General features: G+C 31.5%; 1 protein-coding gene across 1 annotated transcript in view; it reads right to left on the bottom strand.

Annotated features, from left to right (window-relative positions):
* LOC142228526 (phospholipid-transporting ATPase IF) overlaps nucleotides 1-12,627 on the bottom strand; it is a 118,992-nt gene extending 106,365 nt beyond the window's left edge. Inside the window, exon 1 of the mRNA XM_075298978.1 lies at nucleotides 12,138-12,627. Within this exon, the coding sequence (XP_075155093.1) occupies nucleotides 12,138-12,140 (3 nt within the window). The 5' untranslated portion in view covers nucleotides 12,141-12,627. The remainder of the gene's footprint in view (nucleotides 1-12,137) is intronic.
* Between the last annotated feature and the right edge of the window lie 3,552 nt (nucleotides 12,628-16,179).

Here is a 16,179-nt window from a genome sequence, read left to right as displayed (position 1 = left end):
AATTTAAATGTTGACAAAATTTTCAATAGAAATAAATTTTTGAAAAAAATTTAAATAGAAAAAAATGTTGACATCATTTTCTCTATAAATAAAAATTTGACGAAATTTTCCATAGAAATGACAAAATTTTCTATAGAAATACAATTTTGACAAAAATTTCTTTAGAAATACAATTTTGACAAACATTTCTATAGAAAAACATTTTGACAAAATTTTCTATAGAAATACAATTTTGACAAAATTTTCTATAGAAATACAATTTTGACAAACATTTCTATAGAAAAACATTTTGACATAATTTTCTATAGAAATAAAATTTTGACAAAATTTTCTATAGAAATACAATTTTGACAAAATTTTCTATAGAAATACAATTTTTACAAAATTTTCTATAGAAATACAATTTTGACAAAATTTTCTCTAGAAACAAAATTTTTACAAAATTATCTATAGAAATAAAATTTGCTTTAGAAATAAAATTTTGACAAAATTATCTATGGAAATAAAATTTTGAAGAAACTTTCTACATAAATAAAATTTTGTACAGAATTCAAATTTTAACAAAATTTTCTATAGAAATAACATTTTGGTAAATTATTTTTGGCAGATTTTGCAAAATATTTCTCTCCAACTAATTTATATTCATAAATTGTCTATAGAAATATAATTTTGACGAAATTTTATATAGAAATAAACTTTTGTCAAAATTTTCTATAGAAATAAAATTTTAGTAAATTATTCTGGACCAATTTTTGTGTGATTGGGGATCGGCTATATATAACTATAAACCGATATGGACCAATTTTGACATGGTTGTTAGCGGCCATATACTAGCGTAATGTACCAAATTTCAGCCGGATCGCATGAAACTTGCTCATCCAAGAGGTTCCGGAGGTCAAATCTGGGGATCGATTTAGATGGGGGCTATATATAATTATGAACCGATATGGACCATTTTGTGCGTGGTTGTTAGAGACAATATACTAACATTACCTACCAAATTACAACCGGATCGGATGAATTTTGCTCCTCCAAGAGGCTCCTGAGGTAAAATCTGAGGATCAGTCAAATCTGGGGATCGATAAGAGGCTCCGCTATACGTAAAAGTGGCAATACCATCCGACCTACATCAACAACAACTACTTAACATATACCAAGTTTCAAGTCGATAGCTTGTTTCGTTCGGAAGTTAGCGTGATTTCAACAGATGGACGGACGGACATGCTTAGATCGACTCGGAATTTCAGAATATATACTTTATGGGGTCTTAGAGCAATATTTCTATGTGTTATAAACGGAATGACAAAGTTAATATACCCCCACACAATGGACTGAATAGTCTAAGTGAGCCTGAAACTTAATCGGGCTGCCACTTTAACCGTTTAACCTATGGTGGTGGTCGAAGGTATAAAAATGTTGGCAGGGTATGGTCTAGTTCCTGTGACCCCAGCAATTTGTGAGTCCAAGATTTTGCCTTACTTTAAAGACTTTAACGGAGGGACGCAAATTTCCAAAATATGTGTCCTAGATTTAATGAAAAAAAATATTTATTTATTTAAATTATACTAAACTTATAGCAAATATAAAAATTATATGGGTGTAATAGAGCGAAGCAAGCGAAGGTTTATAATCTACCTTCTTTGCGTGTCCTAAAATTTAGGTTGCCTAATCGTTCATATTAGGTCAATATTTTTTTCACACTGAAAAAAATATTGTCGTGAGGTCAAAGATTTCATGTCTTTTAAATACGAATACAAATTTTGCTTAGCGTAGAAGACGCATTTCTCTAAAATAAAGTTATTTTCCTTGTCCAAAAGTCGATAAACTTTTCAATAAAGTCGTATTGTCCTTATAATTAAGTGATTTGACTTAAAAATGGGTATCTTAACATGAAAGAAAAAAATTATAGGCTAAGGTCAACTTGACTTTAATAATTCAGAAAAATTCTTTAAATTTAATGAAATTGTCTTTAAATGTGTTGTCTTTTTGCATCTTGACTACAAAGCAAAAAATCGTTCAAATATAGGACATGTTTTTCAAAACTTTATTTTAAAGAAGTTTTTTACTTCAAACCTAGCATAATTTCTACTGGAAGTCGAGTCCTAATTTGGAAAATAAAGTTGCCGTTAACTCGTTTTTAAAGGACTTTGATAGCATATGAAGAAAACAAGCTGAGAAAGCGAAAAATTAAAATTTTCTTCCTAGAAGCAAGTACACAAAACCTAAATTTAAAAGAGAATTGTGTCTTAAACGTATCCTTACTTATATTCTCTGCTTCTTTGGCTCGGAATCAATACCAAATTTTTTAAAGTAAAGACAAAATCTTTGGAACCGAGTATGCTTTCGAAAATTACTATTTTAGCCAAATATTTGTGAAGTGTGATCATTCTCTACGCTATGATAGGCCCAAACGTTTTTCCTGTCAAAAATCTAAATTTTAGGACTTAAACTGTATAATATAATAAAAATGAATTTCCTACCAATAACGATATTTTAATTGGAAGAAAGTTTATAAGCTTCCTTTTAAAGATTTATTTCATTGAATTTAGGATACCCATTTTTAAAATTTGCATTTTTTCGTTATAGTCATATGTCTTCGAAGAAAGGCAAATTTTCTTTACTGTAAAGAAAGAAATGTTTGGTAATTAAATTGATTAAAACTGAAATGACCAGGAGTCCAAGATTGGCCATGTGGGTCTAAATTTTAACATAGTCTCCACGCAAATAGATATCAATTTTTAATTATGATCTGAGAAAGTTTTCTTGAGTTAGTTAAAATAACTAAAAAATGGGAAACAAATTTACATAAATGAAGCATAAAGATTTACTAAATTTGTGTCTCCCAATTTTTTCAATAATGGGCCCATTTTGAACTTCTAAATGACACTAAAGGCAATTTTGCAATTTTTAACATTAATTTTTACTTTCAAACTAAAAAATTTTCTTTAAAAAGTGAAAAATTGTTGAAAACTTATGTCCAATAATTTTTTTGGAATTTGTCGAAAAATATTTACTTATTTTATAATTATTTGCCTATTTTGGAAGCTTTTTATCTTATCCAAAAATTCAATTGTCAGTTAGTTTAAAGGTTATTTCTATAAATGAAAACTATTTTTCTTTACTTTAAGGAAATTTTGTCTTACTTCAAAGACACGCGACTTTAACGGAAGGACGCAAATTTTGAAGATTCGTATCCCAAATTTTAAGAATATAATTGTTAAACCAACGATTATGATTTTCTTTACTTTCATTAATTAAAATGTCTTTATTTTAAAGAAATTTATCCTTAATATTGCAAAAAAAATCTTTCCTCATAATCGAAATTGTAGACAAACAACCATGGTCCAACATTTGTTTTTCTCTGCACTGAAAAAAATATTGTCGTGAGGTCAAGGATTTCATGTCTTTAAAATACGAAAACAAATTTTGCAACGGTCAAAATTTGGTCAATATAAACTTGACGTATTTCTTTCAATTTTGCATTTAAAAAACCTGAACACCCCTCATTTTGAAGGTGTGTGTGTGTGTAGAATGTTGCTCCTATTTTGATTTTGAAATTCAATCTTCAGTTGTCAAAATGCCGTCCAAGCAAGAAGAGCAGCGTATCAAAATTTTGCTCGCGCATCGCGAAAATCCGAGCTACTCGCACGCAAAGCTGGCAAAATCGCTAAAAGTTGCCAAATCAACCGTTACAAATGCAATTAAACTGTTTGGGGAACGTTTGTCGACAGCCAGGAAGTCTGGATCGGGGGGAAATCGAAAACCGGAAGCCGCTGAGACGACAAAGAGAGTTGCCGGTAGTTTCAAGCGAAACTCTAACCTCTCTCTCTGAGATGCCGCAAATAAGATCGGTATATCGTCTACAATCGGACATCGAGCCAAAAAACGAGCCGGACAATCGACTTACAAGAAGGTAGTGACTCCAAATCGCGATGATAAACAAAATACGACGGCCAAAGCGCACTCCCGGAGGCTGTACACGACGATGCTGACGAAGTTTGACTGCGTGGTAATGGACGACGAAACCTACGTCAAACCCGACTACAAGCAGCTTCCGGGACAGGAGTTTTATACGGCAAAAGGAAGGGGAAAGGTAGCAGATATTTTCAAGCACATAAAACTGTCAAAGTTCGCAAAGAAATATCTGGTTTGGCAAGCCATCTGTACCTGTGGCTTGAAAAGCAGCATTTTCATAGCTTCCGGGACTGTCAACCAAGAAATTTACGTGAAAGAGTGTTTGAATAAACGTCTGCTGCCTTTCCTGAAGAAACACGGTTGTTCAGTACTGTTTTGGCCAGATTTGGCATCTTGCCATTACGGTAAAAAGGCCATGGAGTGGTATTCCGCCAACAACGTGCAGGTGGTTCCCAAGGACAAGAACCCTCCCAACACGCCAGAGCTCCGCCCAATTGAGAAATACTGGGCTATTGTCCAGCGGAACCTAAAGAAGACCAAAAAATTGCTAAGGACGAGCAGCAGTTCAAGGCAAACTGGCTTTCTGCGGCGAAGAAGGTGGACAAGGTGGCTGTACAAAATCTGATGGCAGGTGTCAAGCGTGTGGCCCGGCAATTCGGATTTGGAAAAGCGAAAGCCTAACTGAATATTTTTCCTGAATTTTTTACTAATTGAACTTGAAAAAGAAATTTAATTTGATTTTTTAAATAAACGATTTCACCGATTTACACGCGTTTTCCCTTGACCAAATTTTGACCGTATCACCCTTTAGAAGATGCATTTCTCTAATATAAAGATTTTTTCCTTGTACAAAAGTCGATAAACTTTTCAATGAAGTTGTATTGTCTTTATAAGTAAGATCAACTTGACTTTAATAATTCAGAAAAATTCTTTAACTTTAATGAAATTGTCTTTAAATTTGTTGTATTTTTGCATCTTCACTACAAAGAAAAACATCGTTCAAATATAGGACATGTTTTTCAACACTTTATTTTAAAGACGTTTTTTACTTGAAACATAGCATAATTTCTACTGAAAGTCGAGTCTTAATTAGGAAAATAAAGTTGTCGTTAACTCGTTTTTAAAGGACTTTGATAGCATATGAAGAAAAAAAATCTGAAAAAAGGAAAAATTAAAATTTACTTCCTAGAAGCAAGTACACAAAACCCAAATTTAAAAGAGAATTGTGTCCTAAAAATATCCTTACTTGTATTCTCCGCTTCTTTGGCTCGGAATCAATACCAAAATTTTTAAAGTAAAGACAAAATCTTTGGAACCGGACATGCTTTTTTTCAGTGTGTAAGAAAATTTATTTTAATGGAAAGTATAGACTTTTTGTGTTAAACCGAAAAAAATGAAAATTTGAAATATGCGATCTGTACCAAAATTTTATTTTTTGCATTTAGATTTAAAGCTATATAGAACCCCAAAAGTGTTTTTAGTTTAAAGAATCTGTTTATTTGGATCGGAATTAATACCAAAATCCTACAACCTCCGCTAATCGTAAGTCCCATGTGATAATTTATCATAGCCTTCTCAAACTTCATGATTATGAATTGCATGAATCACATCCTATGTAGATACTACAATCATAGCAATTGAACATTAATTTCTTATCAGTTAAGTCTGAACATTCACCTGAATCATGCGTTTAATTTTATGATAATTTGTATATGGCACGTCTTCCTTGAAGTTTTTTGCTTTATGATATATTCAACAAATTTGCGGCAATATTTTTTAATATTGTAAATTTTATATAGACAAATACCTAGATATCATACCATTAAAATTAATTCTTTTAAAGTAAGCACTTGTTTCAGTTATTCGATAACCTTTATTATCAATGAAAAGTTATATAAAAAGTTTTGAAGTTTTTTTTTCAGTCGAAGATTTAAGATTAAGATATATGGGCCAATTGAAGTTTTCTTTTTTTTTTCTCAAAAAAAAATTATTTAAGGACACAAATCAGAGAAGAAGTGACAACCCATGTTTTGTTATCTGTAGATTACCTCCTTTCTGATCGATCTAACACCACATTTCATCAGCCAACTTTTGGTTTGAATTTTTCGAGGAAGTTGGTCACTTAATTTCTACGACTAATATTTGTTTTGATTTGGAGACAATTTTTTGATTTGAGTTGATTTTTTAATTGAAATCAAAAAATCTTCGCTATAGTCAAACTAACAAATAGTGTTAGATCATATTCATAGCTCACAATTTTGCCTTATTTTAAAGACCTAAAGCTTTAACGGACGAACGCAAATTTGCAAAATTTGTGCCTTAGATTTAATGAAAAAATATTTATTTAAACTTATAGTAAAAATAAGAAGAATATGGGTATAATGGAGCGAAGCAAAGATTATAAACCTTCTTTGCGTGTCCTAAAACGTAGGTTCCCTAATAGTTCAAATTAGGTGAATATTTTTTCAGTGTATATTTCGAAATTTAGCCTAGTCTAGTGTGATCGAACTCAATGCTATGATAGACCCAAACATTTTTTTTCTGTCAAAAATCTAGATTTTAGGATTCGAAACTTACAATGCAATAAAAATGAATTTTCTAACAATAACGATATTTTAATTGGAAGAAATTTTGTAATCTTCCCTTTAAAGATTTGTTTTATTGAAATTAAATTTTTAAATTTTGCATATTTTCGTTAAAATCATATGTCTTCGAAGAAAGGCAAATTTTCTTTACTATAAAGTAAGAAATTGTTGGTTATTAATTTTGTGAAATTTTGAATATTTGGATTAAAACTAAAAAGACTAACTGCCATTTTCATGTAATTCTGTTAGAAATTAACTCCCAGTTACCAGGAAGTAAATTGAATATTTTCTCTCCTGTTAACTTTAACTGAAAAAATTTCAGCAGTTAAGTTCCTAACTGGCATATGGAATATATAGGCAAGATGACAGATATGTCCATAGTATGGTTTAAAGTACTAATGGAGCTTCATGAAAATGATTTACATATTTACTTTTAATTCATTTTTTTCTATGGGAGGGTGTAATTTCGTGAAGTGCAGTTAAAAAAGTACACCAGGGCATTAATTTTTTTTTTTTGGTTTTAACAACGCAAATTTAACTAAATTGTGGGGTACAATTTAGTTAAATTTTTATTCTTCTTATAAAAGTTTACTTGTTTTCTATACATCGCGTACAAAATTTCAACCAGAACAGATGAAATTTGTACTTGCAAGAAGCTCCGGAGATCATATCTGAGTATCAGATTATTTGGGAGCTATATATAATTATGGCCCGATATGAACCAATTTATGAATGGTGGTTAGAGGCCCTATACTTACAGCACGTAACAAATTTCAACCGGATCGGATGAAATTTGCTCCTCCACAAAGATCCGAAAGCGCAATCTGGGGATGGGTTTATATAGGAGATATATATAATTTCGGACTGATGTGGAAAAATTTTTTATGGCTTCAGGAGGCCGTGGATTAACACCACACTGAAAAAAATGTTTACGTGATATTAAAGATTACGCAACCTCAATCTTAATATGCGCAATTTACACACTATTAAGGGCAAATTTCTTTAAAATAATGAAATTTTAATTAAAAGAAAGTTTATCATCTTTGCTTCAAAAAAATTTTTTTTATTAAATTTAGGACATACATTTTGGAAATTTGCGTCCCTTCGTTAAAGTTACATGTCTTTCAACTAAGGCAAAATTTCCTTAAAGTAAAGAAACACATTTTTGAAGTTTTTCTGGAATTAAGAAAATATTTTTTTACGGCATAATTTGGATCTTTAAACAGGCATTTGTTTGTACGTGAATAGTTTTATTAATATACCGGAAAAATAGAATGAAAATTGGATAAATGAGATCAGTATCCTAATTTTAATTTCATATATCCTAGATTTAAAGCCAGATAGGTTGCAAAAAAATTGCATTATTTTAAAGAGCCCGCATCTTTGGCTCGGAATCAATAGCAAACTCCCTAAAGGAAGATCAAAATCTTTGGAACCAATTAAACTTTTTTTGAGTGCACGTAACAAATTTCAACCGGATCTAATAAAATTTGCTCCTCCAAAAGCCTGCGCAAGCCTAATACGAGGGTCACGTGAGTAATATTTTACTCACACGCAGAGAAGAAACATGATTGTCACAATCATATTCGAAGAGCAAAATAATATGATAGGAGCCATTTTTGCGGCGACCATGTAACATTTTAACCTGCAACCATGTTGGCTCAGTGAACATGGTTCTAAGAAAAATGTAATTGTCCTCATCTAAAATGTTATTATATTGATAAAAAGAATTTTGTTTGAATGAAAAGACAATGGTCACGATTTAAAATGTTATGGTATTTATTAAAAATGTTTTTCTCCTAGTTAAAAGAATATGGTCACAACCCAAAATGTTTTTATCTTTATGAAAAAACTTTTTTCATCGTCGAAAAAAGGACGCCACTTGAGAAAAGAAAACACAAAATTAACTTTATTTGTTTGTTTTTATTTATTTATAAACTAATTCATTGTTTATTTGTATTTATAATGCCGTTCAAGCAAACATCATATATTTTTACACACTCTATTTTATTCCAATTTCAACAATAAGTAATTATTCCATATTTACAACGTGCTCATCAAATGTACAAACGCAGACATCATGTAACTGCAAATAAAAATAAATGATACCATATAGCAAAATGCAGAACAAACAACAGGTACATTTTTTCAATTACACTTTCCTTTTTTGTGTTCACATAAAACCACGTGCCACTTCTGAATAAATAAATTAACACAAAACACAGTAAGTCCGTATTCTCCGTCCATTCCAAGAAACAATCAACACACGACTGACGCGCAAAATCAAAATCGTGTGTACCTGCTCAATGTTTTTATAAAATTCTTTTCGCTGCAAACATGTTAAAGAATTAAATTGTCACGAAAAAAATGTAAATGATCTTTATGACCATGTAATGGTTCTAGACATGTCTATACTTAACCTATAAAAATACTTTTTTCCCTGTAAAAAATTAAAAAAAAATTGAATGGTCAGGTACATGATTTTCCCCGACCATTTAATGGTCTCAAATTCTATCATTTAAATGATAGAATATGTTTGCGGCATTTGATAACCATTCAAATGCTTATTGCCACCATACATTTTTCTCCGCTCGAAAATTATTTTTACAAAGACAAAATACATGGTTTTCGCGACAATTGCATACTCTAGATAAGCAATAAATGGATGCGGCAACCATGTCCAAACATGTTTTTTCTGTGCGTGCACGCACAATATTGTTTGGTATGACTCACGCACACTCACGAAAAGAAAATGTATACTCACGAACGAAAATGTCATAACGCACGAAAAATGCCGGGAAAATATCGTGACTAACGAAAAATGTCGTGACTTACGAATAAATTTATGAGTAATTTATCTTAGGGACGTGTCTGAAAACATGAACATGGTTAAAATCGAGAGCGTTATTAAACTCAAACGATCCCAGATGTCATTAATATTTCAAATGAATTCAACTCGTAATTGTTTTATGTGCGGATTATTTTCGTGATCGTATTTTTCCGAAATTCGTTACTCACGCATACTCACGAATAAATTATTTTCGTGACTCACGCACGACATTAAGTTGATAGCTCGTTTCGTTTGCACGGACGGACATCGCTATATCGACTCAGAATTTCACCACGAGCTATAATATACATATACTTTATCTGAGACCAATATTTCGATGTGTTACAACCGGCGAATGACAATCATCATAAACCCCCCATTCTATGGTGGCGGGTATACAATTACCCTTTTAATCAAATTAACAAAATAAAGTAAGTTAAGAAACTGATTGAATATTTCTAAATTTTTAATGAAAATATTAATTATCCCAATTAACGTTTTAATCAAATAAAATATTCACTTAAAACTATAACTTTAAAGTGATTTCACTTACAAATGCGTATCATAACATGAAAGAAAAATTTTTTGGGCTATGGTCAAATTGACTTTAATAATCCAGAAAAATTCTTTAAAATTAATGAAATTGTCTTTAAATTTGTTGTCTTTTTGCATCTTGACTACAAAGCTAAAAATCGTTCAAAAATAGGACATGTTTTTCAACACTTTATTTTAAAGACGTTTTTTACTTGAAACACAGCATAATTTCTACTGGAAGTCGAGTCTTAATTTGAAAAATAAAGTTGTCGTTAATTCATTTTTAAAGGTCTTTGATGGCATATGAAGAAAAAAAGCTGAAAAAGCGAAAAAATAAAATTTGCTTCCTAGAAGCAAGTACACAAAACCTAAATTTAAAAGAGAATTGTGTCTTAAAAGTATCCTTACTGGTATTCTCCGCTTCTTTGACTCGGAATCAATACAAAGATCAATTAATTTCGTGATTGAATAAGATTTTTCTTCGTGTATGATAAGCCAATATAAAAATCATTGCATTCAATACACTGAAAAAAATATTGTCGTGAGGTCAAAGATTTCATGTTTTTAAAATACGAATGCAAATTTTGCTTAGTATAGAAGACGCATTTCTCTAATATAAAGTTTTTTTCCTTGTCCAAAAGTCGATAAACTTTTCAATGAAGTCGTATTTTCCTTATAATTAAGTGATTTCACTTTAAAATGGGTATCATAATATGAAAGAAAAAATGTTTAGGCTAAGGTCAACTTGACTTTAATAATTCAGAAAAATTCTTTAAATTTAATGAAATTGTCTTTAAATTTGTTGTCTTTTTGCTTCTTGACTACAAAGCAAAAAATGGTTCAAATATAAGACATGTTTTTCAACACTTTATTTTAAAGACGTTTTTTACTTGAAATATAGCATAATTTCTACTAGAAGTCGAGTCTCAATTTTGAAAATAAAGTTGTCGTTAACTCGTTTTTAAAGGCCTTTGATAGCATATGAAGATAAAAAGCTGAAAAAACGAAAACTTAAAATTTGCTTCCTAGAAGCAAGTACACAAAACCTAAATTTAAAAGAGAATTGTGTCTTAAAAGTATCCTAACTTGTATTCTCCGCTTCTTTGGCTCGGAATCAATACCAAGATCAATTAATTTCGTGATTGAATAAGATTTTTCTCTGTGTATGATAAGCCAATATAAAAATCATTGCATTCAATACGATACGCACTACTATGGGAAAATTTGTTTTGCTTTTTGGTAACACGTGTTTGTTGGGTAATATTGTACTTTCAGGTGGCTATGGACAGACTAAGAAAAATATGTCAATCTTCATTCATGTATGACACAATGATTTAATCCATTATTTTGAAAAGACATTTTTTTAAATCATTACCACTCAGCAAAAAAAAAATAGAAGTTCTTCTAAAGGCACAACTTTAAAAGCACTTCCAAAAATGTTCTCACAAAGAAGTTCTTTATTTTAGCTGCACAGGAAGTTCATTTGGGTCAATTTTTTTAGAACTCTCTATTTTCACAATTTTAATAGAAATTTTAAATTTTTTGTTTCAAATAGGTTAAAAATAAATTAATAATTAATAAAATGGTAAAAATTATTTAAATGTTGCCGAAAAAAAATCCAAATCCATTCTAGAAAAATTGCCATGCATTAAATAAAACTCATAAAAAATTTTAAAAATTATTTATTTGTCAAAATATCACAAAATTTCTTAATTCGCATCCAAAACACTGAATTCGCATCACACCTTAAGAAGTGATGCAAGTGCAGTGAAACGGCTGTGGGCATCTGTCCTATGACAAGCCCATGTTAAATTCATCGCTTCTGCGCCAATTTTTCACCACTTCCCGATCCAAAAAGAACATTTTCATTACTTTTTGGCGACGCTTTTTTTGCTGGCGGTTAATTGCGATTACTACTAAAAATATGCACAATTCCCACATCATAGAAACGATATAAAAATAAAATGCAAAAGTTGTCTTTTTCAGTGTGGACATTCGATATTTTTCTATTTGTTGCACTGTGTAATTATTTGGGGTTACTAAAAAATCTGTGAACCCCAATATTTATTTTCTAAATATACCATCGATCATAAATATATTAGCAAATAAAAAATCGTATTACTCATTAATTCAATATTTATTGTAAACAGAATTTCCATTGCACATTCATGTGACGTATACGTAACACACATACATTATCACTCATACGTTACTGTTTACATATGAGTACTTTAAATTCCTGTGGATGTGTTTGTGTGTGGTGGTGTACTTACCATTCTCAGTTCTTTCTTATGTTGTAATCCAAACAAAAGATGAAAGTAATAGCGATAAACACAAACAACGGGTATAAGTCAATGAGCTTGAAACAATTAAAAAACAGTTGTTCAAATAATTTCTCTTATTTATTTGTTTTGCTTGATTGCAGATTAATTTCGCTTTACTACAAAATATTGGTTTTATAATTTATTTTAAATTATTGCAATTTTTTTTTGTTTAATATTTTTATAACTTATTTAAACCATTAAAATAATAATTTCAGTTTTTTTTTAGATTTTCATAATAATACTATCACTTTGTTGTTGTTGCTTTGTCACTAATCACCATGCATTCGTTTCAACCATGAGTAGATCGATTCCGTTTTTCTCGTATTATTTTCCCCCGAATATAAATCGATTGAATATAGCCGTAAACACATTTAAGCGTCACATTTCGTAGGCCAACTAAACGATGTCACGAACGAACGAATTTAAAAACAAAAACCTTTGCGTAAATATCAACACTGACATTCTTACTCTACGATATTTACTACCCAAGAGTAAATCCGAAATTTTCAATGGCTAGCAGAGTCTCAACTGACGCCTGCCAATTCTTTTTGTTTTTGATTGTTGTTGTTGTTTGTTTGCTTCGATAACAACCACGACGCACCTACCTATCCAACACCAAACCTTTGCTCTCCTTGTAAATATATTTAGGTAACACAACTGCTGTGGTTTTGTTATCTTAAAAAAACCCAAACAATAGTTAACCAAAGTCTTGCGACTCATTACCAATAACAATAGAGAGTGAGAGAGTAAAGTAAAGAGAGAGAGAGTATGCAAAATTTCAAGTGCGTATGAAAATCCTCTAAGAAAAAGAGAGTGATATTTCTATTCGCAAAAAAACAATCTATTATGAATGATAACAATAATGACTCTGTTTTGCTAACTCACTCTATTGAAGTTTTCAAATCTTATCAGTGCCGATAGTAATAACTCTCTAGGTGAGTATGTTAGTGTGTTGAATACCTCTTTTCGATAGGGCATTGTTATCGTTAAAATGAAGTACTCACGATGGTTACCGCCACTAAACTGTCAATAAATATTTAAACATTTGTTTAATTTGACTATTTGCTGAATACATAAGGCGTTAAGCTTTTGTTTTATTTTTAAATTAAAAATTTCATATTTCAGTTTATTTTGCTAATTTAGAATCTATATTTTAGTAAAGGAAGCACGTTTAGTTTTTTTTTTTGAACCCGTGTTCATATTGCAATTAATATTCGCTACACTTTTAAATTCATTGTGATATTGTGATCTATGATTTAAAATTGAATTTTATTTGAGATGAATTCTTTGCATGTATTCTTATGGGAAGCTGTCTACGTGCACTTCAATTCTAAAACGTTTCTATTGTATAAGGAATTGACTCTAATAGCGCTTGTCAGGCCTGGATACTCCAATAATATCTTAATTGGAGGAGGAGGAGCCTTTTTTGGAGCAATGATGTTTTTTTTTTATACCCTGCTCCACACTGTGGAACAGGGTATTATAAGTTAGTGCATATGTTTGCAACACCAAGAAGGAGACGAGATAGACACATGGTGTCTTTGGCAAAAATGCTAAGGGTGGGCTCCTGAGTCGATATAGCGATGTCCGTCTGTCCGTGAACACATTTTTGTAATCAAAGTCTAGGTCGCAGTTTTAGTCCAATCGACTTCAAATTTGGCACAAGTATGTGTTTTGGCTCAGAATAGATCCCTATTGATTTTGGAAGAAATCGGTTCAGATTTAGATATAGCTCCCATATATATATATTTCGCCCGATTTACACTCATATGACCACAGAGGCCAATTTTTAACTCCGATTTAGTTGAAATTTTGCACAGGGAGTAGAATTAGCATTGTAGCTATGCGTGCCAAATTTTGTTGAAATCGGTTCAGATTTAGATATAGCTCCCATATATAGCTTTCGCCCGATTTACACTCATATGACCACAGAGGCAAATTTTTTGGTCCGATTTAGTTGAAATTTTGCACAGGGAGTAGAATTAGCATTGTAGCTATGCGTGCCAAATTTTGTTGAAATCGGTTCAGATTTAGATATAGCTCCCATATATAGCTTTCGCCCGATTTACACTCATATGACCACAGAGGCTAATTTTTGGTCCGATTTAGTTGAAATTTTGCACAGGGAGTAGAATTAGCTATGCGTGCCAAATTTTGTTGAAATCGGTTCAGAGTTAGATATAGCTCCCATATATATTTTTTTCTGATTTCGACAAAAATGGTAAAAATACCAAAATTCCCCTTGTAAAATCGCCACTGCTTAGTCGAAAAGTTGTAAAAATGACACTACATTTCCTAAACTTATAATACATATATATCGAGCGATAAATCATAAATAAATTTTTACGAAGTTTCCTTAAAATTGCTTCAGATTTAAACGTTTCCCATATTTTTTACTAACATTATGTTCCACCCTAGTGCATTAGCCGACTTAAAATTTTGAGTCTATAGATTTTGTAGAAGTCTATCAAATTCTTCTAGATCGAGTGATATTTAAATGTATGTATTTAGGACAAACCTTTATATATAGCCCCCAACACATTTGACGGATGTGATATGGTATCGAAAATTTAGATCTACAAAGTGGTGCAGGGTATAATATAGTCGGCACCGCCCGACTTTAGACTTTCCTTACTTGTTTTTTTTAAGTTAGACTCATTTTAACGGAACGAAGATCTTCCAGGCCTGCAACAAAGCCCTCGAGATGGCACCTATAATTCTTTTTTAAATAAAAGTTTATCATCCTGACTTATGACCGTGCTATATCTATGAACCGACATTTCACCACCATGAATCAAATATTATAGTTTCCTTTGAAAATTCCAGGGGGGTTGATGGCAGATGTTCCCAAACAGAGCAGTTCAACCAGTAAACTTCCCGACGATCAATTTAAAGATTCTACCTACGAAGACTATATCAGATTCTGGATTTATAAGAATCAATTTTATTTGAGTTTTAGAGGAATCATAAACATGTCGTGTAAGCGTGCAAGAAGATGATGAAATAACTCCTTGATTAGAAATGATTACGAGAAGCAAAATCTGCAAATTCTACATTCAGTTTCAAGCAATTTTCATGATCAGTGCGCCTTCTATACTTGACCTGCCTCAAGAAGACAAATAGTTCCATATGGAGGCCTTACCAAATGGATCGATAAAAACTAAATCCGGTACATGAACCGTAGAAGCTTAAGAAGTAAAATCTTGGGATTCGGTTTATATGGTGGGGGCTATATCAAAACATGGACCGATACTCACAATTTTCGGCACTTTTTATGGTCCGAAAATACTTGAGGCTAATTGGATAAAAATACGCTATCTATAAGCCCAAGAAATAAAATCAGGAGATCGGTCTATATGGGGGTTATACCAAAACATAGGTCGATACTCACCACTTTTGGCACACCTTTTTGTGGTCCTAAACTTCCTCTAGATTTACAATTTCAGGCAAATTTGATAAAAACTACAGATTCTTTAAGCTCAAGAAGTAAAATCGGGAGATCGGCCTATATGGGGGCTATACCAAAACATAGACCGATACTCACCATTTTTGACACACCTTTTTATGGTTCTAAAATACCTCTAGGTTTCCAATTTCAAGCGAATTGGATAAAAACTAAGGATTCTAGAAGCCCAAGAAGTAAAATCGTAAGACCTCTTTATGGTCCCAAAATACCTCTAGATTTCAAATTTCAGGCAAATTTGATAAAAACTAGGGATTCTATAAGCCCAAGAAAAAAAAACCAGGAGATCGGTCTATATGGGGGCTATATCAAAAAATTAACCGATATTCACCATTTTTGGCACACCTCTATAAGGTCCCAAAACACCTCTAGACTTCCAATTTCAGGCAAATTGGATAAAAACTACTGTTTCTATAAGCCCAAGACCCCAAATCGGAAGATCGGTTTATATGGGGACTATATCAAAACCTGGACCGATATAGCCCATCTGCAAAATAGTCGTATTGTATGTCGGACATCCTTTCGAAA

Source organism: Haematobia irritans, chromosome 3, assembly GCF_050003625.1.
Source record: "Haematobia irritans isolate KBUSLIRL chromosome 3, ASM5000362v1, whole genome shotgun sequence".
In the NCBI taxonomy this organism is placed as follows: domain Eukaryota; kingdom Metazoa; phylum Arthropoda; class Insecta; order Diptera; family Muscidae; genus Haematobia; species Haematobia irritans.
The sequence above is the reverse complement of the archived record's forward strand: the minus strand, read 5'-3'. Positions and strand labels throughout refer to the sequence as shown.